Source organism: Penicillium solitum (genome assembly GCF_028829755.1).
Source record: "Penicillium solitum strain IBT 25940 chromosome Unknown utg000003l_segment0_segment0, whole genome shotgun sequence".
Taxonomy (NCBI): domain Eukaryota; kingdom Fungi; phylum Ascomycota; class Eurotiomycetes; order Eurotiales; family Aspergillaceae; genus Penicillium; species Penicillium solitum.
Genome location: NW_027072123.1, coordinates 3,346,994 through 3,374,974, shown reverse-complemented (window position 1 = coordinate 3,374,974; position 27,981 = coordinate 3,346,994). Strand labels below are relative to the sequence as shown.

Below are 27,981 nucleotides of genomic sequence, written 5' to 3'. Positions count from 1 at the left end.
ACGGTTCCCACATATCCAAATGGACCAGCGACAGGCCGTTGGCCATGGGACTGGCGTCCCAGATGCCTTATTCACCGAATGCGCATTTGGGAGATATTGACTTGCTGAACAGGTTGAGTACCCCTGACCCCCTAGAACACACGGAGTCTGACCACTAATACCGGGGTCTGCTTCTAAGGGAATATGCAGAAGATAATCGTCAAGCATTCACCGTCGACAGAACCCCGATTTCCGGTACGGAGACCCCCGAGCCGACGCTGTCGAACCTATGCATGGGCGTCGACCAGGACATTTCCTTCCCGGAAAGCTTGACACCGCCTCTAAATCTTCCCGGAGCACCTTCGGGATCTAGCATGTTCTCACGTTTTCCTGCCCACAATACGGCTCCTTACGCTCAAGCTCAAATCACTGATCATCAACTCTCTTTACTCGAATCGTTTCCCGGGCCAACTGTGCCCAAGTCTGGAAACAAAATCGGCCCGGACATCCCGCCACTGTCGTCTCAGAAATCGGAGCGATCGTTGGGACCCACTTCCCATCGCAAGATCGGTTCACAGACTCAATTTCTACAAAAATTTATGGAAGATCTTTTGGAGCTCGACATTGACTTAATTCGGCTCACGTCGATGAAACCCCTGCTATATAACCCAGCCCCGATGACCACCAAACCAGATAGCTCCAATTCCCCTTCGTCATCAGAATGTACGATCGACATCATTTTCCTTCTCACGCAACGATTAATCAAGCTTTTGCGAGTAAATAGAAATTCCTCAGCTCAGTCGCCCGCTGTGCAGAATACGCATTGGCAAATGCCGCTTTCCGCATCCTCTACCTTTTCCTCGCGGTTCCAGCAGCTTATCGCCACGCCTCAAAGCACGCCTGGAACTTCAGATACGGAATCACTACAGCCAGGAACAAGGCTCGACCAACTGTCACTGTTGCATGCCTTATCTACGTACATGCGGCTGATCGAAGCTTATTATAATACTTTCTCGCAGACCGCTGAAAAGTTCGGTGCTGCGTTGGCCAAAGGCATGCCCATTCCACTGCCCTCGCTACAAATCGGAGTGTTTTCCGTCGATGATCCAGCGAGTCACATTGGGTTAGTGATCCAGTCAGCCTTGCAACTACTAGACAGCCTGGGGGACTCGGTGGACAAACTTACGGTGCCTTTTGTATCTAGCGAGAACGCCGAAATCGACACCAGTCGACCGTCTAGTCCATCCAGCGAGAATAACGCAATCAAAATGGCGATGAAGACGGTCCGGGAACACGAAAGCCGCTTAATGCAGGTTGCAGCACAATTGCAAAGCTGTTGCCATAAAGGTCGACAATCGCGTGAATAACGCTGGTGATGGCGAATACAATCGGAAATGTCTATATAGATATATAGAAGACAACGTCATCCCCAAGACAGTCACGACGTTTATACTGCCATGGTTGATTTGCGCGTGTCGAATTTTAGGCGAGCAACGGAGGGGCGCTCGGCACTTTTCTAATTATGAACGATGAATTATGTTAGACAGAAGAGAGGACTGCGAGCTTTTGCATTTTATCGGCGCTGTCTGTAATCATTTTTTTGACTTCACCGAATCGGCGAACTAACACCAAGCACTGGGCCAACTCGGCGGGCGCTGTAGGAACCGGCGAGGTCTTTCTGCCTACAAGGCCCTCCCTCTTGTATGACCAGCTGGATAGGATGTAAATTAAACCTGAGAGGGATATAAAATAGAACATGAGTGACTTGCCTCCCGAGCCTATCATTTCAAAGCCACGAAACCATTTGAAGCTCCCAGAACATCCTTGTCTAATCCAACATGGCCCCGCAACGCCTTCTAAAGCTGACCCTCGCCCACCATCGGAACCCAGCTGCCTCCGAGGAAGAATGCCACCGCTTCATCACAGAGGTGTATATCCCTAAAGCAGTGGCGATTCATCAACGCCATAAGTTACAAGGCTATAGCTACGTAAGTCACCATTCTATTACAACATAATCCCCCACCCCCAAATGGCAGTCAAACCTAACATGCAAAAAGCACTTCTCCCCAACGCCAGTGCGTAATTTATTGAGCTCCGCGTGCGAGCGTCTGCAAAACGGCTGGACAGTCGACACCCACGACGCGACCGTGGAGTTTTACTTCCGCGACATCGCGGACCTGGTGACTGTGTCCACCGACCCAGATTTCATTGCTCTGCAGGCAATCGAAGCGCCTTATATCAGCAAGGAGGGTGTCGTCGCCCAACTTGGATGGGTGGAAGCCTACATCGCGGATCAGCAGGCGGTGAACTTGGTTGATGGGAAGTCGCAGTATCAGAGCTATGAAGAGGCGTCTTCTATTGAACTTACGCTGTGAAAATGCTGTTTTTTTAAGCAAATCTTCGAACCTTGCTAGTGTAGTTTTTATTATATGTTTCAATTGCCGAGGTCTATTTGTTTGCAGGCTATGTTTTGATCTATGGAACTATGTACATAAATCTCAAAACCCATGAAACTCCGCTCGCATTCCTTGCTCAGATGATTTAGCGGCTAGTACCCGGAATATTAGGAGTATACTAGGGCACACGACGGTATGCTAGATCGGCCAGATTGGTATAATGGTTTAGAAAATGCTATAGACAGATATGATGACGAGCTTAGGGCGGAACAAATTCTCTGACGGAAAGTAGACGTGCCACAGCATGTCTGGTGAGGGGCCGAGCATACGATTCCCACCCTGGACCATGTGTGACTCTTAAGGGATAATAAGACTTAGGGCGTTTTGCAGGTGACATAGATCAATCAATGAAATCGATGCTGATAGGGGTAGACTCCGGATTGCGTATGCGTTCATCCGCAAAAGCAAGCGATCTGTCCATGAGCAAGTCGAGGTCGAGGTTATATTTAGCTGTCAGACCCTTCTCTTGAAGCTTGCAAACCGCAGCTTTCGCCTAGCTGACGCAGTTTTGCTCCGGCACAGCATTATTTTTAGGAACTTGAACCGCCGCGAGAAGACCGCGGATTTGCTCCCAGATCACCTCATTCGGGACCTTTCCGATCATGACCATTCCGAGAAGACGGGCGCTCGTAGTAGGAACACAGATTTGTTTCTCTCGAAAGAGCCAGTTGAATTCTGGGTTAAGATTGACTCTGTTCGGTGAATCTTCGAGGAGCACTCCGTCGCTTACGTCGAAAAAATAGCAACTTGACGCCTTTGACTTTTGGGGCAAATGAGAATTCCCCAGTGGTATGCGGCATAGCCCAGCCGCTGCCTGTTCTCTCCGACAGAGGGAGAATTGCGATGTTGTATCGAAAGGAAGACTCGGCGTTTGTTGCGCATGCTAAGAATATTTTAGAACTAAAATGGTGTAGGATCAGTTCAGTGAGACGATATAAATGCCCGCAATAGTGATATAGCACTAAGAACCGAAATATCTTCTAAGCGCTGGACTATCAATAAGTAAAGGGGATTGATAACTAGTTAGTTATAGTTATATACCGGATAATGCCTGGCACTCGAGCCCATTCCCTTTCCGTTTTAGTGCTCACCTCTTGCCGCTTTTTGATCACTGGGCATCACCTGATCATCATCTGAGTACTCTGATTTGCTCATTGAGTGCTACCTAGGTAACTGCCCAGGTGAGTGTAGGGATGAGCAGCGTGAGTAAGCTACACCCCCTCGACCGCGCACATACCTTTCCTAATCATCCTGCTTCGGTTGCTTCTGTCAATACATGTTGGTCCAACAGACATGTCACCTCCTACCAGTGCCGGCGTCCTCCAGACACACCAACTCATCAAGAATCATAATATCTTGATCCAAGATGAAATATACGGAGAGGAACTGGTCCATGAGCCAGCTCTCGTAGAACTTCTTCAAAGCCCAGAGGTGCAGCGACTGCAAGGAATCTGCCAGCATGGAGTCACTGGATTCTTGGGCCTGACACCGCGAGTCACACGGCTCGAACATTCGGTCGGTGCATTTGTACTCGTGCGAAGAGTTGGTGCCACGATTGAAGAACAAATCGCTGCTCTTCTCCATGACATCTCTCATACCACCCTCAGTCACGTCATCGATCACGCCCTCTCCAAGCCTGGGGAAGGAAGCTACCATGAGGTACATAAGACACGCTATCTTAAGATGACGCGGCTGCCGGACATCCTCGCCAGACATGGGATCAACCGGAAGGTTTTCGAAGAAGAACTGTTCCCTTTAGTGGAGATGCCATCGCCTCAACTGTGTGCTGATCGCCTGGACTATGCTTTACGCGACGCCGTTAGCTTCGGCAAGCTTGCCATAGAAGACGCCAGAAGGGTTGTCGGCTCACTGAAGGCGTTTCCCAGTGCTACAGCGACCCGCCGTCTGCTGGTTCTAGATGATCCGCATATAGCGCTGATTCTTTCTCGCGCATATATCACTAGCGACAAAGATGTTTGGTCAAGTCCGGCCCATATCGACATATATCAGCGGACGGGCCGGGTGATTGGCGAACTGGTAAAGGCAGGGTCTATAGATGATAAGGTGTTGTGGCAAGTGTCCGACGCAGAATTTTGGACTTTGCTTCGTCAAGCAGCGAATCCTGAGCAGCTTCGCGCTATCGAGAGACTGGAAGAGGAAGGGATTCCAGAGGACAACGGACTCCGACTGCCACATTGCACTAAAATTCGCACTCTCGATCCAGACGTTTGGCAAGGAGGAGAAAAGCAACCCGCACCGTTGTCGATAGTGTTGCCAACGTGGGGATCAGAGCGACAGCAGTACATTCTCAGTCGTAGTCAGCATCGATGATGACTATTGCATCTTAGATACATAGCCATGGCCGTCTGCAGGCGCTGACACTGAGTCTACAACTTGAACGTATGGCAGCACGGCGCAAGCCGTAGAGTCGATGAACATGAGCTTCTTGTGTTACATGTGGCCATGAGCCTGCCAATTCTGGCAGGAAGGCGGTCATAGGTAGCCTAATTTACTACCAGATAACTAGTCTAAATAAATAATCTACACACTACTTTTACAGCACCAATATTGGCATATGTCTAGAACAGACTTGGGCCAGATCCTTGGTACCTGAACAATAAGGCATGAACATCTCCCAAAGCGGCCGAGGTTGAACTGCCGGAAGCGGTCACTGAGTTTGAAAGCTTAGCGTAGCCAAGGCACAGCCAAGGCAACAGGCTTGATGTATGTATTCAGGGTACACCGTCTGTAGTTTTGGATTTTGTGTAATAAGATACTATTCTCACCTATGTTGTATGCAGATATAGCAACAGCTATAATATACTCCATACATCATATGCTCTTCGATTCTGACATGACGATCACGTTCCCATCTCGTGGATCATAAGTGGGCAACGGATCAGATCGGCATTCCCTGAACAATATATGATGTACTTTATAGGTATGATAGAAGTTATACTAAGATCAATGCAGATATATCAAGGGGTGTCTCGGTGCTTATGCCGATGTTTCATTTCTCTACTGCAGGGCCAGATTTGCCGCCAGGAACTGAGTCTAACCGTCATCGCTGTATTTTTAGGGGCAATTGATTAGCAATCTAGCAATCTAGCAATGCAATACGGAGTACTCCCATTGTAAAAGGATAAGACGAAATATGTAGATTCAGTGTATAAAATATAGATAGAATATCATAGTGTAATATGCAAGTTGATGCGCTAAATTAGCTTAACATTCTTAGACGGCACTGTACCAGGGACTGTAACCCCCCGGTTGCCGGTTACCCCCAGACCCCCGTCATATTTTCTTAGCCACCACTTTACCTTCTCTCCAAACTTCTATTCCCTTTACCCAACTCCCCTATGCCGCTGGCTCTTACACTCGTTTGAGATCCCACACATGATTTTGTCTAAGTGGCTGGCCACTCTGCTGGGCGGCGCGTTCGCCGTCCAGGGTGCCCTCGCTATCGAGTTGAACATCGATGACGAGAGTACGCTTCCCACCCCCCCGGTTGATCGCATTCGTTGGCTAATTCAGTGCTTCTCTTAGACTCCATCAAAAGCGCGGCCAAAACGGTCGCCACCACCATGATGAAGTACTACGACTCTCGCGAGTCTAAGGACATCCCCGGTAAATTCGATGGCACTTGGTGGGAGGGCGGTTCCATGTTCATGACCCTTATCATGTACTGGTTCGTAACCGGTGATACCCAGTTCAACGACGCCATTCAAGAAGGAATGTACTTCCAGAAGGGCGACGACAATTTCTTCCCCAGCAACTACAGTCAGTACCTGGGAAACGACGATCAAGTCTTTTGGGGTCTCGCTGCTATTACCGCCGCCGAATTCAACTACCCCGAACGAGACGGCGAACCCTCCTGGGTATCCCTCGCACAGGGTGTCTTCAACACCCAGTACCCCCGCTGGGATACCAGTAGCTGCCACGGTGGTATGCGCTGGCAGATTTGGCCATACCAGGACGGTTACCTGACAAAGAACGCGATTTCCAACGGAGGACTGTTCCAACTTTCGGCCCGCCTCGCTCTTTACACTGGAAACAAGACATATGCCGACTGGGCCGAGCGCATTTGGGATTGGAGCGCTACAACCCCGCTACTTAAGCAGAAGAACTGGAACATCGCCGACACCACCACCTGCGGCACGCAGTGCACGGATCATGGCGATTTCCAATGGACCTACAACTACGCCACCTATATCAGTGGTGCTGCCTATATGCACAACTACGTATGTCCTTCTGTTCTGCCAAATGATCGTTGATACTAACTTCAGACTAGACTAATGGCACTGAAACAAAATGGAAGGAGGGTGTTGAGGGTCTCATCAAGACCTCTCAACAGTTCTACCCGACCACGGGATTTAATGGAGCCGGCGGCCAAATTCTAGCGGATATCACCTGCGAATCCGGCAATAACTGCGATCGCAACCAGATCACCTTCAAGGCCTATTTTACCAACTGGCTTGGAATGTTGACTACAATCGTTCCTGGCACCTCCGACCTGATCTTCCCCCAGCTGAAAACCTCGGCCCAAGCCGCTGCAAAGCAATGCTCGGGTGGTGACGATGGGACATATTGTGGTACTCGCTGGTGGAAGCAAGCTACTTGGGATGGGAGTAAAGGTCTGGAGCAACAGATGTCTGTGTTGGGTGTCCTGTCTGCCAATCTGATTCCCTTCATGAACAAGGCGCCATTGACTGCGTCCTCCGGTGGAACCTCCAAGAGTAACCCGAACGCCGGCACCAATACGTCGGATAACAAAGTCCCCGTATTGAACACCATCGGTACCGGTGACCGTGCAGGTGCAGGCGTCTTGACGGTCATCTTTGTCAGCGGTTGGGCTATTGCCGTGACCTGGATGATCCGCGGTGGCTAAGGTCATCTCCCGTTTCATATCTACCTCTTCTCTTTCTTGGGATCATACGTGATCCCTTTTTTTTTTTTTTATAATCCCTTTCTCTCCACATGCTTCTGTGGCAACATCCTCCTACATCTGTATCTATCTTGATTTTTCTTGTGTTTCCCTTCTTTTTTTTTTTTTTAACTTTTTCCCCCTCCCCTTCACTGACACTTCCGGCGTGTACTGCACGAGGACGGGGTTGTGGCGTTGGATGTGCTGCTTTGATCTACATAGTTCAATTTTTTTTTTAACAAAAAACTTGGTGATAATGGACTTCGATTTTTTTCTTCATAGTGTGTTGTGTCGCCCTTGATTGGTCTTACCCCTGACGCTGGGCAGGGTACTTGACCCACCCTTCTGAAAGGCTGGGGGTTCAGTCTTTATGATCAGTATTGAAAGATCCACTGTGAAGGACTCGTCTAAAGTGATCAATCATGGTGTGACTATGGAGAACAGACTAGAGAACGTATATAAAACACACCTAGAGGGGTAAGTTAGGTTACATGTGTTAACTTAGGTATAGTTTATGTTCTACTCTAACTAGTCAACTAATTGATTATGTATAGACCTATGCAGGGAGTAGTATATTAAGGGGATAAGGGATAAGACACTCTCGAATGTTCTTATTGTTCTAGGCTACGCTGTATTTAGTGTAGATCGAAGGCGTGCGTAGGCTAAAGTATCATACCTTACCGTTACAGCGGTGGAGGCGCGAAAAACTGGTCACAGACTGTAATGTACACGTGTATTACACACAATCTCTCTGCCTGCACATATGCTCTCCAGTCTCACCTCTTTCATCTCTTGCATTCTGACATTCTCCCCATCTCTTCATCTTGCATTATTAGACTACAGGTGAATTTCCTACTGTTTTCTATTTTGAACCAGTTGTGGGTTGGGGGATGATCCGCCACCCGGATTCTCGACTCGCTCCACACTTTCATTTGAACCGTTAAACCTTTGTCCATAACATCGGCCCATGAGACGCCCTCCGCTACCTCCTTCGTTCCCTCGATCGTTCACCTACCCTTCAATCTTTGTGCTGACAGCTCTACAATGCGGTGGCGGCTGCCGGGCGTCCGTTCGACACTGCCCGCCAGTGTCGCACTCCTCCTTCTCCCAACTCTGGTCGCTCCGCTGCAGCAATCAGATGCCCATGACCCTATCTCTCGAGTCTCTGTGCCACTAGCGCAAGAGTCATCAAAACAACATGCAGCCCATGTGGCCGCACCATTCATCGTGAAACCCAACGATGCGAGCGCCCTTGCTACTCTGGCTCTGGCAGGCTCCGGCCGTGCCGTTCGAGCCCCTCCTGTCCAAGCCAGCAGCACTGCTGCGGGCTTGGCTTCGCAGCTTCACGCGCGGTCCTTGCAGGACTGGGAGGTTGAGGATTTTGTGCTGCTGGCGACCGTCGACGGAACAATTCACGCCCGTGATCGCAAGACCGGGACTGCTCGCTGGGCCCTCGAGGTCCCGAGTAGTCCTGTGGTCGAAAGCGTCTACCACCGAGCGAATCGTTCCAGTTTCGACGATACACAGCCCGAAGACGACTTTTTATGGATCGTCGAACCGAGCCAAGATGGCAGCCTATATATCTACAGCCCCGCCCCGGACGCTGGCTTGCAAAAGCTCGGATTAACTGTGAAGCAGCTTGTTGACGAAACCCCTTATTCCGGCACCGAGCCCGCTGTGACCTATACTGCCCGGAAAGAAACTACATTGTACACCATTGATGCCCGGACTGGCAGTATTTTGCGAGTTTTTAGTTCCCGTGGTCCGATTACCGCCGCACCAGAATGTCGGAAGGTGAACGGAGAAGATCTGGACTCCGATGAGTGCGAGTCGACATCTGGTACTTTGGTTCTTGGTCGGGTTGAATATGCGGTCGCCATACAAAATACGGAGACGGGAGATCCAATTTGCACATTGAAATACTCCGAGTGGGCACCGAACAACCGTGATATGGACCTACAGAGCCAGTACTACAGGACAATGGATGAAAGCCACATTTACAGTATGCATGATGGCGTTGTGCTGGGATTCGATCACTCACGCATGGATCGGCCCCGCTATACCCAGCGCTTTTCATCTCCTGTGGCGCGAGTCTTCGACGTGGTTCGTCCTGCCAACAAAGATGCACCAGATGCCTCGACCCCGCTGGTCCTGCTCTCACAACCTATTCAGCCACCGGATCCGGATTATGGATCCCTTAACGACGAAAGGGACATGCGCGTATTCATCGATTGCACTGAGGCAGGGGGCTGGTACGCTTTTTCAGAGGAAACATATCCCCTGGCCACCGGCCGCGCCCCAATGGCTCAATGCTATGACAAAGACTTCTTCCGCCAGGGGCAAGCACTCATGAGTCTGTCTGCCCGTCAGCAGCGGAATGCGTTGGCTGGTGTTCACTCTCTCACTGGCCCTCGGATCATCCGTCCGCATATTCCTAGAATCGCCGGGTCATCTACTTCTGAACTCTCAAATGACACACCGCGAGATCTCCTTCGCAGTCCTTCTGAGCTGGCGTTGCCTCCCGCCTTGCGAAATAGCGCGATCATTCGCAAGAGCTGGGACAATGCTTTAGATATTGTCGTGACGTTGATCTTACTGTTCATCTGCACATTCATCTACTTCAACTCGCACCACCTTCGCGATTTGGCCAAGCAAAAATTGGACCTCAAGAACATCATCAACTCAAGTGATAAGCCTTCTCTCTCGACCCCTTCGACGCCTGTTGTCGGCGGTGCCCCGGATATCAAGCGTTCATCTACGCCAACCCAACAAGTTCCTAACGTCACGGTAAGTTTAGACTTGGATGATGCATCACCAGATGGTGGATCAACCCCGCGTGCCTCCCGAGACCACGCTCTAGATCCCACTCCGCGGGTGCAGATTCGTGAGCCGTCACGTGGGCCTGATGACGAGGACGCCGACGAGGCTGGAAAACCAAAGAAAAAGCCCCGCGCTCGTGGCTCTCGGGGAGGAAAGTCCCACCGCCGTCGCAAGAAGCCTGGCAGTGAGGGTGATAGCCCCGAGGGGGCTGATCAGGTCGTGGAGCAGGCCAATAACCTAGCCCCCCAGCCTCGACCTGAGCACGATGTTCAGATGGTCCGGACGGTTTCGAACGAGATTATGGAGATGGATGGTGTTGTTCGTATCGGTCGACTTCAGGTTTTCACTGATGTCGTGCTTGGACATGGCAGCCATGGCACCGTGGTTTACCGCGGTTCGTTCGATGGAAGAGACGTTGCGGTCAAGCGTATGTTGATGGAATTCTATGACATTGCATCCCACGAGGTGGGCCTATTGCAGGAAAGTGATGACCATCATAACGTGATCCGATACTTCTGTCGTGAGCAAGCCACCGGGTTCTTGTATATTGGCCTCGAGCTTTGCCCAGCATCTCTTCAGGATGTGATTGAGCGCCCCGCTAGCTACCCGGATCTAGTCCAAACTGGCTTAGATCTGCCCGACGTACTACGGCAGATCACCCAGGGTGTCCGTTACCTGCACTCTTTGAAGATCGTCCACCGTGATTTGAAGCCGCAGAACATTCTCGTCGCCATGCCGCGTGGCCGCAGTGTCTCGCGGTCATTGCGGCTCCTTATCTCCGATTTTGGCCTGTGCAAGAAACTTGAAGACAACCAAAGCTCATTCCGGGCAACCACCGCCCACGCCGCTGGAACCTCCGGCTGGCGTGCCCCTGAACTCCTGGTGGATGACGACGGTCCTATGTCTCTCGCATCGCAGCACACCGAGTCCTCGGAGCCCGCTGTGGTGGATCCGCAGACAAACCGCCGCGCTACTAGGGCCATTGACATCTTCTCACTGGGTTGTGTGTTCTACTACGTCTTGACCCGTGGTAGCCACCCATTCGACAAAAATGGCAAGTTTATGCGGGAGGCAAACATCGTCAAGGGCCACTTCGATTTGGAGGAATTAAATCGCCTAGGCGACTACGCTTTTGAGGCGGATGATCTCATCCGCTCCATGCTGTCTCTAGACCCTCGCCAACGGTAAGCATCCTTCTTTGCAGAAACACATTCAACTTACTGACATGAATTTCTAGTCCTGACGCAAGCGCTGTATTGATGCACCCATTCTTCTGGCTCCCATCAGACCGTCTGACCTTCCTCTGCGACGTATCTGACCACTTCGAATTCGAGCCCCGCGAGCCTCCATCGGACTCACTGCTTTGCCTGGAATCAGTGGCTGAGCGGGTAATGGGTCCTGAAATGGATTTCCTGCGCTCATTGCCGCGAGACTTCAAAGACAATCTCGGCAAGCAGCGCAAGTACACCGGAGGCCGGATGCTGGATCTCCTGAGGGCTCTCCGCAACAAGCGCAATCACTACAATGACATGCCTGATCATCTGAAGGATAACATCGGCGGCTTGCCCGAGGGATATCTCAATTTCTGGACATACAGGTTCCCCAGCTTGTTGATGAGCTGTCATGCGGTCGTTGTTGAGCTGGATTTGACTCGCAATGACCGCTTCAGGAGGTATTTTGTGCCACCCGAATAGATTTATGTCCAGACACATTTTTTAGAAGGCATATATGAAAATACTAAAAGCATTTATCTTTTCTGTATATTGAAGGTTTCCAAGGTTAGCAATGATCATCTACATTTTATGGAACTGTCCAGGCACCCGGAACTTTAGAATATCAGTCCATTTTCATAAGAACCCAGCAGGAATAAAACAGCATGAATTGATCATTTTCCTATCCTCACATAGATTAGCAGATGTGTCTTATGAGACACCGGGAGATAAGTGGATTGCCGACGTGATTACTTCGCGCCAGTTTCTTCCGCGTTCTGCACCGTTTTTTTTTTCCCTTTCACCCACTCACCCTACATCATTCCGTTTGGTGTTTGGCACCTTGTCTGTTTGACGAGACATGCGTGTCTGATAAATTCATATTTCTTAATTCCCTCCCGACCATTAATTACCTCTCCACGCCAGCTCTACCGGTTTTTACCAGCGACTACCCTCACCTCAACTTCCTCCCCCCCCCCCACGCGTCATTGCTCGCTCCAATTAAAATTATCGGCTGCATGCGCATTCGCTGCGTATTCTATTATTGACACAATGGTGTTTCTCCGACTTTCAATCAAAGTCTACCCGCGGGAGCAGCTGAGCTCGAACTCGAGCTCCAGCTGGGGCAGGACCTTCCTCGGCGCACGAAAGACCACCAACGATGACTCCAGCCAGGGATCTGCAGTCTCGACGACATTGAAGAAACCTGGTGTCTTCTTGCTTGTCCTCGAACATCCCGAAGAGGTCTCACTTGGTGGTCTCGCGGGCATGATTCAAGAACATTGGGCAAAGCTTCACCCAGAGCTGGAGTAAGTATTCATATACTTGACGGATGAGAAACTCACCTGCTCCAGGAAACTGTGATTGCTAACTCTGTTCATTGATAGACCGCTTGCGATCAAGAAAATCCTCGACGATACGAAGGAGGACCTCGATCTTTATCCCGACTTGACTGTTGCTGATGTCTGGGTTGACTATGGAAAAGCCCGCACCGATGGCCTCGACCAGCGAGGCTCCGTTCGTGTCCTTCAAAAGCCTACCGCGGCCGCCCCGGAGCGATTCCCCTCTGTCGATCAGGATTGGGATGCTGCTATTGTTGCCTACGAGCGCAAGCGTGCTATAAAGGATAAAAAGGAAGCCATGGAGACCCAATTCCCTGCGATTCAGGAAGAAGATGAAGAGAGTACCGCTCAATCTGTGCGTAGTCACTCTCGATCTATCTCTCAGTCTCACATCCAATGGGAACATTCGCCTGAATCGACTCAGCATACCGATAATAACTTTCATGTCTCAGCTCGGAAGTCATCAGTGGAGCATCGCCATCGTGATTTGCCTCTCTCTTCTGTTGAAATTCGCGATCCTGTGACCGATTTCCCACCAGTGAAGTCTACAGGCCCTACAATTGCTGGCACGCCGCCTCTCAGGCGCGAAAGTGAGGAGCTTGGCGAGTCTCCGTCACCAGCCGAGCGACAAGCATCAAGCACCGGGTCCCAACCGACACCCGCATCTGTAGCTGCCGAGTCACCAGAACCGCAGCCTGAGCCGCACAACCTCGTCAAGCTACCCATTGCGAGTAGTACAGCTAAGCGAACAATTACGCAAATGCCAGATGATGCCGAATCCTCCCCTACGTCGTCTGCACCCAAGCATATCATTACCCACCAACAGACGCAATCTACTGAGGAGGCTACTGCGAGCTCAAGTGATATCGAACCAGACTCTGCTCCGCAGCGTATCGTGAAATTACCATTCAAGTCGGGCATGACGAATGGAGTCAACGGACAAGGACATCTGGCGGCAGTGGCTGCTAACATTGTATCCCAACCCCCGCAGGAAAAGCAAGTGAAAACGGTCATCGGGATCTCCAGTGAGGAGTCGAGCGAAGAGGAAAGCGACAGCGAGGACGACGAGGTTGAAGCAGAGAAGAAGAACGCTGAGCGCAAAACAGAAGGTCAGGCTGGTTCTGACAACTCCGACAGCTCTGACTCTGAATCCGAATCCGTGTCTGAGTCTGAGTCCGAATCGGACTCTGAGGCCAGCGAAGAGGATGGACCCCAGGATGAGCCCATCACGCCTCGCATTGATCTCTCGATTCCCATTACTGGGGATGTGATTGATCTAGAGGGCGATGTACAGATGGAAGAGCCTATTGTAACTAGGAGTTCCCAGTCCTCGAATAAAACAAACGGTACAACCCATGAGACTCGATCACGCAAGCGGAAGCAGGCCTCCGAAGAGCCCACGTCGGTCAAAGAAGCTCGTCAGGGACAGGCCCATCCCTCGACCCGCCCCCCATCTACCCCTCCTCGGTCGGTGCCTACAGTTGTTGTGCCATCTCAACAGGCTCGCCAGTCCATATCGAAGTCTCCATCTGCCCAAACGAGCCCACTGCGAAAACGAGTCCGTGCACCTTCCTTCTCGAGCCCAGCTCGACAAGCCAGTGTTCGAGAGGAGAATGAAGCGCCTCCCAAACCTCCTCAGTTTGGAATTGGTTTGGGGATTACACAGAGCCCTCCTAGCAAGCAGCCCGCCAGGTTGGATCTTTCGCAAGAATCCGAGGTAACATCCACCCAGAACTCTTTTGGTGCACCGCTTTTCCCAAGTAGCAGCGTGAATGTTGCCGATGCGCCTTCTTTTACTTATGTGAACAAACAAACTCCTGCAATTGACAGAACGAAAAAGCTGCAGTCCGCTATCCGTGCCAAGGATTCCCCGGCAACGGAGAGGCGATCCGTGTCTTTCGCCGAGGGAGACAGCCTTGCTTCTAGCTTGGATCTCCCTCCACGCTCCACCCCACGCAATGCTGCGATTAGCAAGTCCGCCCCTACCACCAACACTATCCAGGGGACGCCTTCGAGCACAACCGCACGAAAGCCCACGTCCAAGGCCAAGCCCGCTCAGCAGACGCCCACCTCCGCTGTCAAGTCTACCCTGGGAACGCCTTCAACCTCCACGCCTAGCAAGGCCACGCCTAAGGCAAAGATCAATAAACAAACACCTAAATATACTTCCGAACATGCTCAGGCAACACCATCCAGTAGTCAAGTGGTCTACCCACCTGGCTTTGATATCGAACAGTTGACCCAGCAAGTTGAGACTGAAAAGAAGACGAAGGAACAGGCTAGGCTGGATGAGAAAGCACAAAAGGACAAGGAAGCAGCCGAGAGGTCTGAAATCGAACACAAGCTTCGGGAAAACTATGATCCCCAGCTTACGATCATTTTAACTGAGATGAAAACCCTCTTGGGCAAAGTGGCCAACTCCAGGCTCGAATACAGCAAGCGAAAGCCGCTCCGCGCCAAGCTTGAAGTCTTGCGAGGCAATCTGAAAGTCTGTGAACAGAGGCTGGAGGCGGAAAGGTCCACCCCTCGTGAACCTGTCGCAAAAGCACCAAAGCTAACCCTCAAGGGCATGCTGAGCAGCCAGAAGGAAGAACTGGCTGCTAGGCTGCGACCTGAGCCCAAGTCCGCCCCGGCTCCCCGCAGCGATGTGTACGAAGTGCCCAGCTCCGGCGAGTCCGAGTCCGAGTCCGAGTCCGACTCTGACTCCGACTCCGACTCCGACTCTAGCAGTGATGACGATAGCAAGAGCGACAGTGACTCGGGCGACATCATGCCCGATGGCCAGTCAGTCAAACTGCGCAAACCCTGGGCTCAGCGATCCAATTAACATGCACGTTTTGCTTTTTTTAAGATATCCTATTTTTTTCATGCGTACGATGCGTTCCTTTGTTATCTCTATCAACATCGACATGATCCTGTACAGTGTTTTCACCAGTGTATGATATTGAACCAATGCTGAACACGAAATGTAATTTTCATTTCAAATAGTGCGGTTGAACCCTGTTGACATCAGAGACACCTAACTTCTGTATTGAAATTGCTGAATGTCGGATTAGTATTCCTGTAAAGTGTGCCTATCAACTCTATGTTGGTATTCGCATGTGCCTCAGCTGTTGCGTGATACTAACCGGCCTTAAGTTCCGACTCGGGACATGTGTTCTGAAAAACTATAGGACCGACAAATCCGATGACCATTCATGGCAATTCCATGGCTTTCTGGCCACTCGGTTATGGGGTCATTCTATCTGATGGCATCATCTTGATATTATTTTGCCATTGCTCCAAGTATAGCATATCTCCATCTTCAACAATTGGAGCGAACGGTTGCACATCGCCAGCATCAACAGTTAGTCGACCAGTCCCCTGAATACATACTCATTCCAACTGTTCATTTGCATTGGTGATCGACAAACTACTCCCAACCATGGCGGCCGTAATGCCCAGGTCAGTATCGACACCGCACACAGCCAGTCTCTCACTCTAATACAACGCAGCACGGGATACACGCCGCATCCCACCAAAATGATGAAGGCAGCACAGTGGATGGGCACCAGAACAGTCGAAGTGGGAGTCGTACCCAAGCCCAAGGTCACAGAGCCCGAAGACGCCATCGTCCAAATAACCCACTGCACGATCTCCGGTTCAGACATCTATTTATACGACGGCGAGCTCAAAGACGTAATGCAAAAAGGCGACATCCTCGGCCAAGAAGCTATCGGTATTGTCGAAGAAGTCGGACCGAGTGTCAACTCCCTCAAAACCGGTGATCGGGTCATCATCCTACCCGTCATTTCATGTGGCACCTGCGATTATTGCCAGCGACAGGAGTACTCGCTCTGTGACAACACAAACCCATCCAAGGAAATGGAAGCCGCGTACGGACATCGACTCGGCGGGAAGCTGGGATACAGTCGTCTTTGTGGCGGGTATCCAGGTGACCAGGCGGAGTACTGCCGCGTGCCGCATGCGGACTTGTCGTGTGTTAAGGCGCCGGAACATATCGATGCGCGGAAATTACTAGGTCTGACGAACGTTGTTACTACCGCTTGGCATGCGCTAGAGTTGGCTGAGGTGCAGGAAGGTGATGTGCTGGGTGTATGGGGTTGTGGGCCTATTGGTCTTGCTGTGCAGCGACTGGCGAGGCTCCATGGGGCGAAGAAGATCTATGCTATGGATAAGGATCCTCAACGACTACGGATCGCCCAGGATTTTGGAATGACTCCTGTTGATGTGAATGCTCATCCTGATATGGCGGAGTACATTCTGTCGCTTGAGGACTATGGCCTTGATCGGTCCATTGAGGCGAGCGGGTACCGTAGTTCGCAGAAAGCTGAGTATCCGGCTATGCAGGCGATTGGGCTCGAACGGGATAGTAGTGATACGTTATCGGCGATCATCAAGGCAACCCGTAAGGGTGGTAATGTGGCATTGGTTGGAGATTTCTTCTTCACGGCGCATAATTTCCCGATTGGGCCTTTGATGCAGAAAGCGCTGACAGTGCGTGGGGGTCAAACGTGGCCACAAAAGGTAGGTTGTCTTTTTTTTTTTTCCAATTTGAATCACTCGCTTACTAGAGATGCAGTATTATCCGTTCTTGATGGATCTAGTGGTGCAAGGAAAACTCGATACGTCATGGCTGTTCACGTATGTGGATGAATTCGAGAACATTGCCGACATGTACCAGAAGTTCTCGCATCATGAGGTCCCAGGCAGACTGAAAGTGTGTTTAGTGACGGCCTTTGGACGCAGTCAACAGATGCAATCCTACAGCGACCTGCCCGTCCATCGCCTGGGTGCTGATTCTGATATTGACGAGTAGTCAGCATAGTCAGCAAAAACCTTGGAAAACCTTAAGAAGCTCCTGATATAAATAGCCGTCCACCCCCCGCAGGGATTAGCAACTCCACACTTCTTCATCATGTTCCCCCCACCACCCATTGCCCTTGATTGGAATAACCTGGGATTTAAAGTCCGGGATGGTAAGCAATTGCCCTTTAGTAAACCACAGTAGATTCTCATTGATAGCAGGCAACGGCCATGTTGAAATCCACTTCTCCCATAGCGGTGAGAACAAATGGTCGGCACCGCAATTCGTCGCCTCGCCCTTTATACCAGTGCATGGAATGGCCCCAGGCCTAAACTACGGCCAGCAAGTCTACGAAGGCCTTAAAGCCTTCCGCCACCCAGCCAATGACAAGATAACCATCTTCCGCCCCGACCGTAACGCCAAGCGCATGCAGTACTCCGCTGAAGTAGTCTCCATCCCTCCTGTTCCGGAGGATTTGTTCATCGAGTGCGTACGGTTAGCAGTCGGTGCAAACGCCGAGTATGTACCACCGCACGACTCCGGCGCCGCGATGTATGTCCGACCCATGCTCTTCGGCTCCTCTGCACAGTTGGGACTGAGTCCGCCGGACGGGTACACGCTGGCTGTATTTGCCATGCCAACTGGTGTCTACCACGGGGCTAGCGCAGTTGACGCGCTAATTTTAGAGGACTTTGATCGCTGTGCGCCGCATGGAACTGGCGCTGCCAAAGTTGGTGGAAATTATGCGCCTGTGTTGCGGCACAGTGACCGGGCGCGACGGGAAGGGTTTGGGATTACCCTTCATTTGGATAGTGCGACTCGCACTGAAGTTGATGAGTTCTCGACTTCTGCTTTCATTGGAGTGAAACGTGACGGAGATCAGATCACGGTGGTCCAGCCTGATAGCCGGAATGCGATTGACTCCGTTACGGCGGCGTCGGTGTTGGAAATTGCCCGCACATTGGGGTATAGGGCGGAGAAGAGGCGGGTTGCTTATGAGGAGCTGCGCGAGTTCGATGAGGTTATTGCTGCTGGTACGGCGGCTGCGTTGGTACCTGTTGGTAGTATTACGATGCAGTCTCGTGGTGATAAGTTTGAGTACCGTTGCGGTGCCCAGAAGGAGGGTGGTGAGGTTTGCGTTAAGTTGCTGCAGACGCTTCGTGGTATACAATCTGGGACTGTTGAAGATACCTTGGGTTGGAACTATGAGGTGCAGGCACCGCCGAAGGGGTGGGCACAGCAAGGGCAGGAGGAGATTGAGCTGAGTGGTGCCAATGTCCCATAAACAGGTTAGAGGGCTGACAGGGGGGTCCCCAACTAAAAGACGCCTCCAATTTCGGTATTGTTCGCTAAAAATAAATATATCAAGTTTCCACAACTTGGATGAGATACATATATAACTATGCACATTCTCCTGGGCTACGGGTTGGCCAACCCTCCCTGGAGAATAAACCAACGCTATTTAAGAACCATTATTTCTTGTTCTGGCTTGCTTGAGATATATTCTCTCTAAGCTTTGCGGGTATACCCGTCTGCATGTGCCGTGTAGTATCCTCCTGTCCCACTTGATATATATATATATATTTGGGAATTCCAATATTCTTGAGGGTAAATCGACAGTGACTAGAATATGATAGCCCCGTTCCATAGAAAATTAAATATAATATATAAAGTGTGCTGATGTCCTGTATTTAAACCTTCCATAAATGTAGATGCCATTGCAAACAATGCAAAAGACCATCGGGGCTAGGCTCTGGAGATAGGGGAAATCCCCCCTAATCACCGATATCTCCAACTATTTATGCGTCGGGGTCGGGATGTTTAGTCCGCGTGGATCCACGTGGACCCAATTTTATATGCAAAACTCGTAAAGAGTTTTAAAATTCGTTCCAAGGCAGCAATATACAATGTGTCATAATGGTCATAATGGTCATAATAATACATGTAGATTTTCGCTAGTTAACTAGGGATTCTCTAGGGCTGAAGGGAGGTGCGGGTAGTAACTCGTGGGCATACGGCCATGCAGTATGATGCAACCAAACCTCCTTGATTTACATTCTTTATATGTTGTTTATATATTGTTCCTATATAATTATCGATCAGATTGGAACAAAATTTGTTAAACTAATAATAGATTGCTACCTAGTTATATGTTGAATCTAATAAGCACTATACTTCGGTCGGCGAAGCGGAGTCCGTTCCTCCGTTATACATCGGAAGGCCTCTACCCCGATGAAGCAAATATGGATAACTCCGGTCACTGCGTTGTCCGTCCCCCGATGAGATGATTTTCATTAAAAGGGTCGGGCTCGCCCGATGCCTGTTCCAAGAGCTCAGACTTACAACGCAATTATACACAGTCCACTCCTCGCTATGGAGAAGGACTACGATGAGCCCGAGTTCGCTCCAATCACGGGGCGAAGTGAAACTGTACTAGAAGAGCAAGAACAACAAACACTGACTCGCATTGCCTCCAGCAAACTCGGCCAACAACTTTCAAGATCCGCTAGCAAGAAAGGTGTCGATCCCCACCTCGATCCTACCAACCCCCAATTTGATCATCGCCGATGGGCGCAGATGGTGTTAGACCAGGTCAACGATTCAGGCATTGATATCCCCGACCAAGGCGTGGTCTTCTCCAATCTATGCGTTAGCGGTTCTGGCTCCGCTCTACAATACCAGGAAACCCTCACTTCCAGTCTGAAAGTGCCCTTCCGAGCTGCGACAAGAGCCTTGACTGGGCAGACCTCACCACCAAGACAAATCCTCCGCAGCTTCGATGGTTTACTCCAGGGGGGAGAACTTCTTCTTGTTCTGGGTCGACCCGGTAGTGGATGTACGACATTCCTGAAGACTATCTGCGGACACCTTGGGGGTTTGACCGTGGAGCCCGAAAGTACACTCCACTACAAAGGAGTTGCATTTGACCATATGATCAAACATCACCGAGGAGAAGTAGCATACAACAAGGAGGTCGACCTACATTTCCCCCACTTGACTGTGGGTCAGACTCTCACATTCGCCGCTCATGCTCGCGCGCCCCAACAACGCGTGGAAGGTGTGACCCGGAATGAATATGTTGAGACAATCACTCAGGTGGTCCTGTCCGTCTTTGGATTGACCCACACCTACAACACCAAGGTGGGCAGCGAGTTTGTACGTGGTGTCAGTGGAGGCGAGAGAAAGCGAGTCAGTATTGCCGAGATGTTTCTGGCACGCTGTCGCATCGGAGCATGGGACAACAGCACCCGTGGTCTAGATGCCGCATCCGCTCTAAAATTTGTGAAATCACTGCGTCTTTCAGCCGATATGGGACAATCCTGCCATGCCATTGCAGCCTACCAAGCGTCGCAGTCAATGTATGATCTTTTCGACAAGGTGGTCCTTCTATACGAGGGATATCAGATCTACTATGGACCCATGGAGCGTGCAGTATCCTATTTCGAAGACATGGGCTGGGAGAGACCCGAACGCCAAGTCAGCGGTGACTTCTTGACTGCTATCACTAACCCAGCAGAACGCACGGCGCGGCCTGGCATGGAGAGCAAGGTTCCCCGCACAGCGAAGGAGTTTTCCGAGCATTGGAAAAAGAGCCCGGAGTGTCAGCTCTTGCAAAAGGATATTTCCAACTTCGAAAGTGAACATCCGCCAAATGGAGACGATGCAAAAAGGCTCATGGAAAGCCACGAAGAGCGACAAGCTCGCCACACTCGAGCTCGCAGCCCCTTCCTGCTCTCCATCCCTATGCAGGTGCGGCTTTGCATGCACAGAGCCTACCAGCGAATGCTCCAAGATCTCCCAACAGCCATGGCACCGGTTATTGTTCAGATCGTTCTATCTCTGATCATTGGATCCATCTTCTACAATACCCCGGACACACCCAGTTACTTCTTTCAAAAGGGCGCAGTGATGTACTTCGCTGTGCTTATGAACGCCCTACTTACGATCAATGAAATCCTTCAACTCTATGCTCAGCGTCCTGTTGTCGAAAAGCAAGCTGGATATGCATTTGTCCACCCGTTCACTGAAGCACTAGCCAGTCTTGTCGTCGATCTACCGATCAAGATCATACGAATCTCAATTTTCACGGTTGTTCTCTACTTCATGGCAAACCTGCGCCGCGAAGCGGGAGCTTTCTTCACCCATTACCTGTTTTTGCTCACTGCAGTCCTGGCCATGTCTGGTCTGTTCCGCAGTGTCGGTGCATTGACCAAAACTGCTGGACAGGCTATGGCGATTGCTGGTGTGCTTGTGCTCTGCATTGTCGTTTATACCGGATTTACTCTGCCACAGCCGTACATGCATCCGTGGCTTTCGTGGATCCGGTGGATCAACCCGATCTACTATACCTTCGAAGGACTCGTGGCGAATGAATTCCATGGTCGAACATTTGACTGTTCCTCATTCATCCCAAGTTATGGAACTGGCACGTCCTTTATCTGTGCTACTGTCGGTGCAGTGGCCGGTCAGCGCACTGTATCTGGGGATGCTTTCATCGAGAAGAACTACGAGTACAAGCACTCTCATCTGTGGCGGAACTACGGAATTCTCATCGCCTTTTTCATCGCCCTCAATGCGCTCTACTTGACTGCCACAGAGTACATTACTGATGACAAGTCAAAGGCCGAGGCCTTGGTCTTCCGCCCCGGACATGCACCAAAGTATCTTCAGGAAGGCCACAACATCGAGCTTGGAAGAGAGGAGGTCAACAAGCTGGAGCTGCAGAGAACTAGTGACACCATCCGTCTTCCTGAGCAAAAGGATATTCTCTCATGGAACTCTCTCAACTATGATATCCCCGTGAAGGAGGGCACCCGGCGACTCTTGGACAATGTCAATGGCTGGGTTAAGCCTGGTAGTTTGACTGCCTTGATGGGTGTTTCTGGAGCCGGAAAGACAACACTTCTCGATGTTCTTGCGCAGAGAGTCTCCATTGGTGTTGTCTCTGGTGATATCTTCGTGAACGGCAAGGGCCTTGCGGCGAATTTCCCCCGTCGGACTGGATACGTGCAACAACAAGATCTTCATCTTGACAGCACCACTGTCAGAGAAGCTTTGCGTTTCAGTGCGATGCTTCGCCAGCCTCAAAAGGTTACCAAGCAGGAGAAATATGAGTACGTGGAACAAGTCATCCAAGTCCTAGGCATGGAAGATTTCGCCGAAGCGGTGGTGGGAAGCCTCGGAGAGGGTCTCAACGTCGAGCAAAGGAAGCTGCTTAGTATTGGTGTCGAACTTGCTGCAAAGCCTACCCTGCTTATCTTCCTCGACGAACCTACCAGTGGTCTCGACTCCCAAAGCTCTTGGACTATCTGTCAGTTCCTCAGAAGACTTGCAGACCACGGCCAGGCTGTCCTTGCGACAATCCACCAGCCCAGCGCCCAGTTGTTCCAAACCTTCGATCGTTTGCTCTTCCTGGCCAAGGGAGGAAAAACAGTCTACTTTGGCGATATCGGAAGCCAATCCTCCACTCTTCTGAAATACTTCGAGAACAATGGCGCTCGACCATGTGAGCAACTTGAGAACCCCGCTGAATACATTCTGGAAATGGTTGCCGGCGATTCTTGCTCAATAGACTGGGTTGAAGCCTGGAACAAGAGCCCAGAGTATGAAGAAGTACATGCTGAGATTGAACGACTTCATCACACGCACAAGCCGGCTATTTCTAGACCATCCCTGGAAGAGTCTGAGTCTGATGACGACAACTCCGAGTTCGCCATGCCACTCAGCAGCCAGTTGTACTATGTCCTTGGACGAGTCTTCCAACAGTATTACCGTCAGCCCGAATACGTCTACTCCAAGTTCATTTTGGGTATTGTGTCTGGTCTATTCATCGGCTTCTCATTCTGGAAAGCAGACAACAGCCAACAAGGCTTCCAAAACGTGCTTTTCAGTATTTTCCTGCTGTGCACAATCTTCAACACTCTTGTCAACCAGATCATGCCCAAATTCGTCGTCCAGCGCTCCCTCTACGAAGTCCGCGAACGCCCATCCCGCATCTACTCCTGGAAAGTCTTTATCCTATCCCAAATGCTCGTCGAAATCCCCTTCCAAGTCTGCCTCGGCATCTGCTCCTGGGCCTGCTTCTACTGGTCCGTCATCGGCACCGATCAAGACTCCGAGCGCCGCTCCCTGATCATGCTCTTCATCGTCCAATTCTACATCTACGCCGCAAGTATGGCACAGCTAGTCGTCTGTGCAATCCCAGAGCCCGCACTCGCAGCTATGCTCGCCACGCTGATGTTCGGTCTTTCCTTCATCTTCAACGGCGTCATGCAACCACCCGATGATCTCCCCCGCTTCTGGATCTTCATGTACCGCGTCTCGCCGTTCACATACTACATCGGCGGTATCGGAGCTACAGCGCTCCATGGCCGTCCGGTTGAGTGTAATAATGCGGAGATGAGTATCTTTGATCCGCCTGCTGGTCAGACCTGCTTCCAGTATATGGAGAAGTTCCTCGCGACTGCGCCCGGAAAGCTGGCTAATTACAATGCTACGTCCGGTTGTGAGTACTGCTCTCTCAGCTCGGCAGATCAGTATCTCGCTGGGAGGAAGATTGAGTGGGGTGATCGCTGGAGAAACTATGGAATCTTCTGGTGCTATTTCATTTTCAATGTCTTTGCTGCTATCTCGCTCTATTACCTCTTCCGGGTGCGGAGCTCTAAGGCTAAGACAAAGAAGGCTTGATGGGTTCAGTTGGTAGCGGATTTGCTTTGCATTTCGCTTGGTCTTCTTTGGTCTCTCTATATGAGATGCTTGTTCTTGTACATTTACTGCATATTTTGATACCTGGCTTGTTTATACATATATGCCGATAAAGGCATTGCCTGAAGTTATATAATCAAACGTCTCATCTCCTTCTTTTGCTTTGTTCATTCACAACATATATTATTGCTAGACATCTTTCTTTATTTCTTTCTTTCATGCGCAATATCTTTTGTTCTTTCTCCTAGTATGTGAAATTCAACGGAACCATCCATCTTGTGTCTCAGATGGTCTATATATACCAGCTATTTCCTCATCCATGTCCTCCTACTGTATCCACCCCTGTAGTATCAAAGAGTTCGCAGTTCTACTACCCTCAATCACATCAACCAACCATCTCCGACCCAGACGATTGATCAGTCTCAACCTAGCCAAAATGGACGAGCATTGCGTCCCCCGAACCCAAATCCCGGAGCGTCTCTACCGGGTCCAACATGACAAATCCTTCACAAAGGACATGGAGACAGGACTAGTTTCATTTGACATGAAAACCTTCACCGAGGACACAAGCGAATTTGCAAACGCCGTCGAGTCCCACATCAACGGGATCAAGGAGGAAGACGGAAGCATATTCATCTCAGCTTTTGCGAGCAAGGCCCAGGCCGAAGACTGGATGTGTCGCAAATGGCGCTCGTATGGCAAAGGTGCTCAAATCCTGGAGATTGAAACCAGTCGTCTTGGCCATGGGTATGTGTACCGCGCTGGTGAAGTGGCTCACACTCTTGAGGTGGACGTCTCAGAGACGACCTACGAAGACCTTCACAATGAGTATTTGATCCTGCACATTGTTCCTGCTCGTGCTATCATCGCTCGGCGGGCTCGGATGGTGACACATGGAGTGGAAAACAAGGATTCTGCAGGAGTAATAGCTCGAATGCGACCATGACAGCAAGGCAATCGTCTGTATCGACTGTCCGATCGCCTGTGCAGCCGGGTATACGGGTGGGAGCTGGATTGCCTAAGTCAGTAAGTCGGCTCAAGGGTGAATCTGAATATTTTTATTCTCCGTCTGGCTCAACCTGTTAAATGCCCCTTCGCAAGAATCATCCCCTTCGGCCTCTTCGCCTGACTTAATATCTTCAAATGAATGCTCCTTTGCAAGGAACTTTTTCTTCCGGCTCTACGGGTTAAGTGGCTCTACATCCAGTCGTCAAAATATGAAGTGACTCATAGAAGGTCGTGGTTTTATTTTCAAGAGTTGTATTTCGGTGTTTTCTTTGATCTGCTCTACGGTTAGTTTGCATTGTTATGATTTTCTTTTTTAAATCCCAGATAGACTGAATTAGGCTGAACATCAAGACAAATCTTATCGTCTCCTTATTTATAGTATTTAACTTCAAAAACGGATAAATCTAACTCGTGATCACAAAATTTGAGTACCGTAATTCAGCATATCTTTCACCCACAGGCTGAATGGGAGAATTTAAAAGAGCGAGAAAGATGTCGTGTTTCCAGGCGTCGCATTACAGATCTTTCCACGGAAAAGAGCTGTTCGCAACTTCTGCCTTGACATATGAAAGAATATGCGACACCGGATGAGAGAATTCTGAATCGACTCTCTAATCCGGGTCTAATCAAACCTTCTTGACAAGCACACCCTGAATCCGAGGCAACAAACTAAACGGTTCTTCCGGTTCTTCGATCTCGTGTGGATTTTCCCACTCTCCACTGTTGAGAATGTCCGCCAACACATTCCGTGTCAAATCACATCCAACAAATGTGCTCCAAGTAGGATTCCAACAAGCTAAGGTTTTTTTCATGTTAGCCGGTCATTCAGAAAAGAAGAAAATAGTTTGGCAAAAGGTAGACATACCTTGCGCCACAGTGGTCAAACGGTCTCTACTGCATCCATGTTCCCAGAATATAAACTTGCCACCAGGTTTGAGCAGCTTCCACACCTCCTTCATCACACTCTTCGGGTCCTTTACGGCACATAAGACCTGGATGCATAACACGGCATCCAAACTCCCCTCCGTGATTCCCTCTTCTCTCAGAACATCGCTGTCTTCAACACCACACACTATGACCTTATATTTATCCCGCAGGGCATACTTGTCCAATCTGGAATTTATGTCGTCTTTGAAGTGGGGATTAGGTTCAATGCCATAAACATATTTGACAATGGAGGGATCATAACGATGGATCTGGTTGCCTGGCCCAGGGCCCAGTTCCAGAACAATGCCGCTAGCAGCTTGTACGAGCGAAGGAACAATGGTTGTGTTTTCGTAAGCAATAAACCCGTCAGCTATGTATCATGGTTAGTCTACTCTGTGCACGAGTTAAATGGGAGGATATGACGAGTGGGTTAGCTTACAGGCTATACTGAGCAACTTGGCTGAAGCGGCATCTCGAATTTGTCGTGAGCGGCCAAGTGCTGCGAGACCATCTCGACGAACGGCTTGTGTCAAAGCTTCCCAGTGCACTGTAGAGTTGAGTGATTAGTAGAGTTGTGGGAATTGGCGGGGTAACAAGGACTTACAACACACAGACAACCAGATCAGACCCCATGGACGGAGAATGGAAGCAAGGCGGCCAAGTTTGGGGGCCATAATTATCTACCCGGGACGGTTATAGATGATGTCGAAGCTCTTTTTTGAAAAAGAAAGACCAAAAGTCCGAAGGGGTGATCGGGAATTTTCTAGAATAGGGGCAAAAATTGTACTGGGGAGAAAACAGAAGTTGGACATTGGGCGAGTCGAATGTTATAGTCACCGCATTGCTCTAGTATCAATCCATACTAGTTTAGCTCTAGTCTACGGCTTAGGGCTCATGTAACGTACGGGGGCCGAAAGTATCCACAGTGGACCGCGTCGAATAGATAGGCAGACTTACACACCTCGATGACCTGCTAATCGGGGCTTATGGCGTAATCTCACCTATTACAGAGATAGTAAGCTTAGCGAAAGATCCTAATAGGGTGAAACTACGCTTGGCTTTGCGGCTAAGTGCAATCTCCCATGAAAATCCTTATCGAGGTTGGGGCAAAGTCTGACCTAGAAGGTTGAAAACGTTCATTCGGACCTAAAGAAGAAAGGACATTATTTGATAAACAGTTTAATCCTAAAAAGGCACAATATGATTCAGAGCAACGATAGAGCCTATGTGTGAACTGAGTTTCCCAAGTACTTCCGTGTTACTTTTCAGTGCGAGTGATAACCTAAAATGAGGGATGAGTGGAACGGATTCGAATTAAAATATACTGCATATAATGCGGGAGACGAAAACTTTGAATTGAACGGGGCTCTTGATATCAATGAGTACTCACATATGCGCAAAAGTTCGTCAATCAAGACATCCCCCGTAAATTTTCCGCTCATTCGGTGGGTCAACAATTTGGTTGGCAGTTTGAGATGATGCAGAGAAGGAAGGGGTTCCAGCAGAATCGCGATTAGTATGTCAGGACTCCGGAAGTTGACATACGGCGCAAAAATGGGTACTTCCATAGCCATAACCGTACCTATAAAGGGTTTGTTGTACTCATAGAGGGGATACAAAATGGTCAGGTTGAGGAATATTACGTCGTGGGTGGGTGTCGGATTGCGTATGATCGTGTATACTAGGCTTTCGAACTAAGCATGACATTAGAAAGAGCCACTGGGCCCATACGATATTCAGGCGACCCGATGGTAATATACGATCGGGGGCTTGAGATCATCGCCTGTCATAGCCCCACCGCTTG

At 50.1% G+C, this 27,981-nt stretch overlaps 11 protein-coding genes across 11 annotated transcripts; 10 read left to right on the top strand and 1 right to left on the bottom strand.

The window, feature by feature from the left end:
• Positions 1-272: 272 nt before the first annotated feature.
• N7455_005197 (uncharacterized protein) lies at positions 273-1,346 on the top strand (the record flags this gene model as incomplete). The annotated part of the gene is made up of 1 exon (XM_040960200.2): positions 273-1,346. The coding sequence occupies one exon, from the start codon at positions 273-275 to the stop codon at positions 1,344-1,346; it is 1,074 nt and encodes a 357-aa protein (XP_040809420.2).
• Positions 1,347-1,817: 471 nt separating this feature from the next.
• On the top strand, positions 1,818-2,354 carry N7455_005196 (EthD domain-containing protein; the record flags this gene model as incomplete). Its single annotated transcript, XM_040960146.2, has 2 exons — positions 1,818-1,967; positions 2,037-2,354. 2 exons carry the CDS (start codon positions 1,818-1,820, stop codon positions 2,352-2,354), a joined length of 468 nt encoding a protein of 155 aa, XP_040809401.2.
• Positions 2,355-3,728: 1,374 nt separating this feature from the next.
• On the top strand, positions 3,729-4,766 carry N7455_005195 (uncharacterized protein; the record flags this gene model as incomplete). The annotated part of the gene is made up of 1 exon (XM_040955367.2): positions 3,729-4,766. One exon carries the CDS (start codon positions 3,729-3,731, stop codon positions 4,764-4,766), a length of 1,038 nt encoding a protein of 345 aa, XP_040814212.2.
• Positions 4,767-5,744: 978 nt separating this feature from the next.
• Positions 5,745-7,595, top strand: N7455_005194 (glycoside hydrolase family 76 protein; the record flags this gene model as incomplete). Its single annotated transcript, XM_040955479.2, has 3 exons — positions 5,745-5,922; positions 5,982-6,676; positions 6,727-7,595. Coding segments are annotated over 3 exons (1,470 nt in total), but the record flags the coding sequence as incomplete, so codon positions are not given.
• Positions 7,596-8,129: 534 nt separating this feature from the next.
• Positions 8,130-11,955, top strand: ireA (bifunctional endoribonuclease/protein kinase IRE1). The gene is made up of 2 exons (XM_040955344.2): positions 8,130-11,363; positions 11,417-11,955. Exons 1-2 carry the CDS (start codon positions 8,404-8,406, stop codon positions 11,871-11,873), a joined length of 3,417 nt encoding a protein of 1,138 aa, XP_040814066.2. The 5' UTR covers positions 8,130-8,403; the 3' UTR covers positions 11,874-11,955.
• A 485-nt stretch (positions 11,956-12,440) lies between these two features.
• N7455_005192 (uncharacterized protein) lies at positions 12,441-15,557 on the top strand (the record flags this gene model as incomplete). Its single annotated transcript, XM_040955417.2, has 2 exons — positions 12,441-12,697; positions 12,776-15,557. 2 exons carry the CDS (start codon positions 12,441-12,443, stop codon positions 15,555-15,557), a joined length of 3,039 nt encoding a protein of 1,012 aa, XP_040814173.2.
• A 597-nt stretch (positions 15,558-16,154) lies between these two features.
• Positions 16,155-17,549, top strand: N7455_005191 (putative formaldehyde dehydrogenase; the record flags this gene model as incomplete). The annotated part of the gene is made up of 3 exons (XM_040955418.2): positions 16,155-16,174; positions 16,225-17,257; positions 17,313-17,549. The coding sequence occupies 3 exons, from the start codon at positions 16,155-16,157 to the stop codon at positions 17,547-17,549; spliced, it is 1,290 nt and encodes a 429-aa protein (XP_040814081.2).
• Positions 17,550-17,648: 99 nt separating this feature from the next.
• On the top strand, positions 17,649-18,822 carry N7455_005190 (branched-chain amino acid aminotransferase; the record flags this gene model as incomplete). Its single annotated transcript, XM_040955302.2, has 2 exons — positions 17,649-17,709; positions 17,759-18,822. 2 exons carry the CDS (start codon positions 17,649-17,651, stop codon positions 18,820-18,822), a joined length of 1,125 nt encoding a protein of 374 aa, XP_040814192.1.
• Positions 18,823-19,910: 1,088 nt separating this feature from the next.
• On the top strand, positions 19,911-24,224 carry N7455_005189 (uncharacterized protein; the record flags this gene model as incomplete). The annotated part of the gene is made up of 1 exon (XM_040955460.2): positions 19,911-24,224. The coding sequence occupies one exon, from the start codon at positions 19,911-19,913 to the stop codon at positions 24,222-24,224; it is 4,314 nt and encodes a 1,437-aa protein (XP_040814058.2).
• A 454-nt stretch (positions 24,225-24,678) lies between these two features.
• Positions 24,679-25,188, top strand: N7455_005188 (uncharacterized protein; the record flags this gene model as incomplete). The annotated part of the gene is made up of 1 exon (XM_040955321.2): positions 24,679-25,188. One exon carries the CDS (start codon positions 24,679-24,681, stop codon positions 25,186-25,188), a length of 510 nt encoding a protein of 169 aa, XP_040814038.2.
• Positions 25,189-25,876: 688 nt separating this feature from the next.
• On the bottom strand, positions 25,877-26,851 carry N7455_005187 (class I SAM-dependent methyltransferase; the record flags this gene model as incomplete). Its single annotated transcript, XM_040955336.2, has 4 exons — positions 25,877-26,046; positions 26,116-26,547; positions 26,617-26,724; positions 26,782-26,851. The coding sequence occupies 4 exons, from the start codon at positions 26,849-26,851 to the stop codon at positions 25,877-25,879; spliced, it is 780 nt and encodes a 259-aa protein (XP_040814139.2).
• Positions 26,852-27,981: the final 1,130 nt, after the last annotated feature.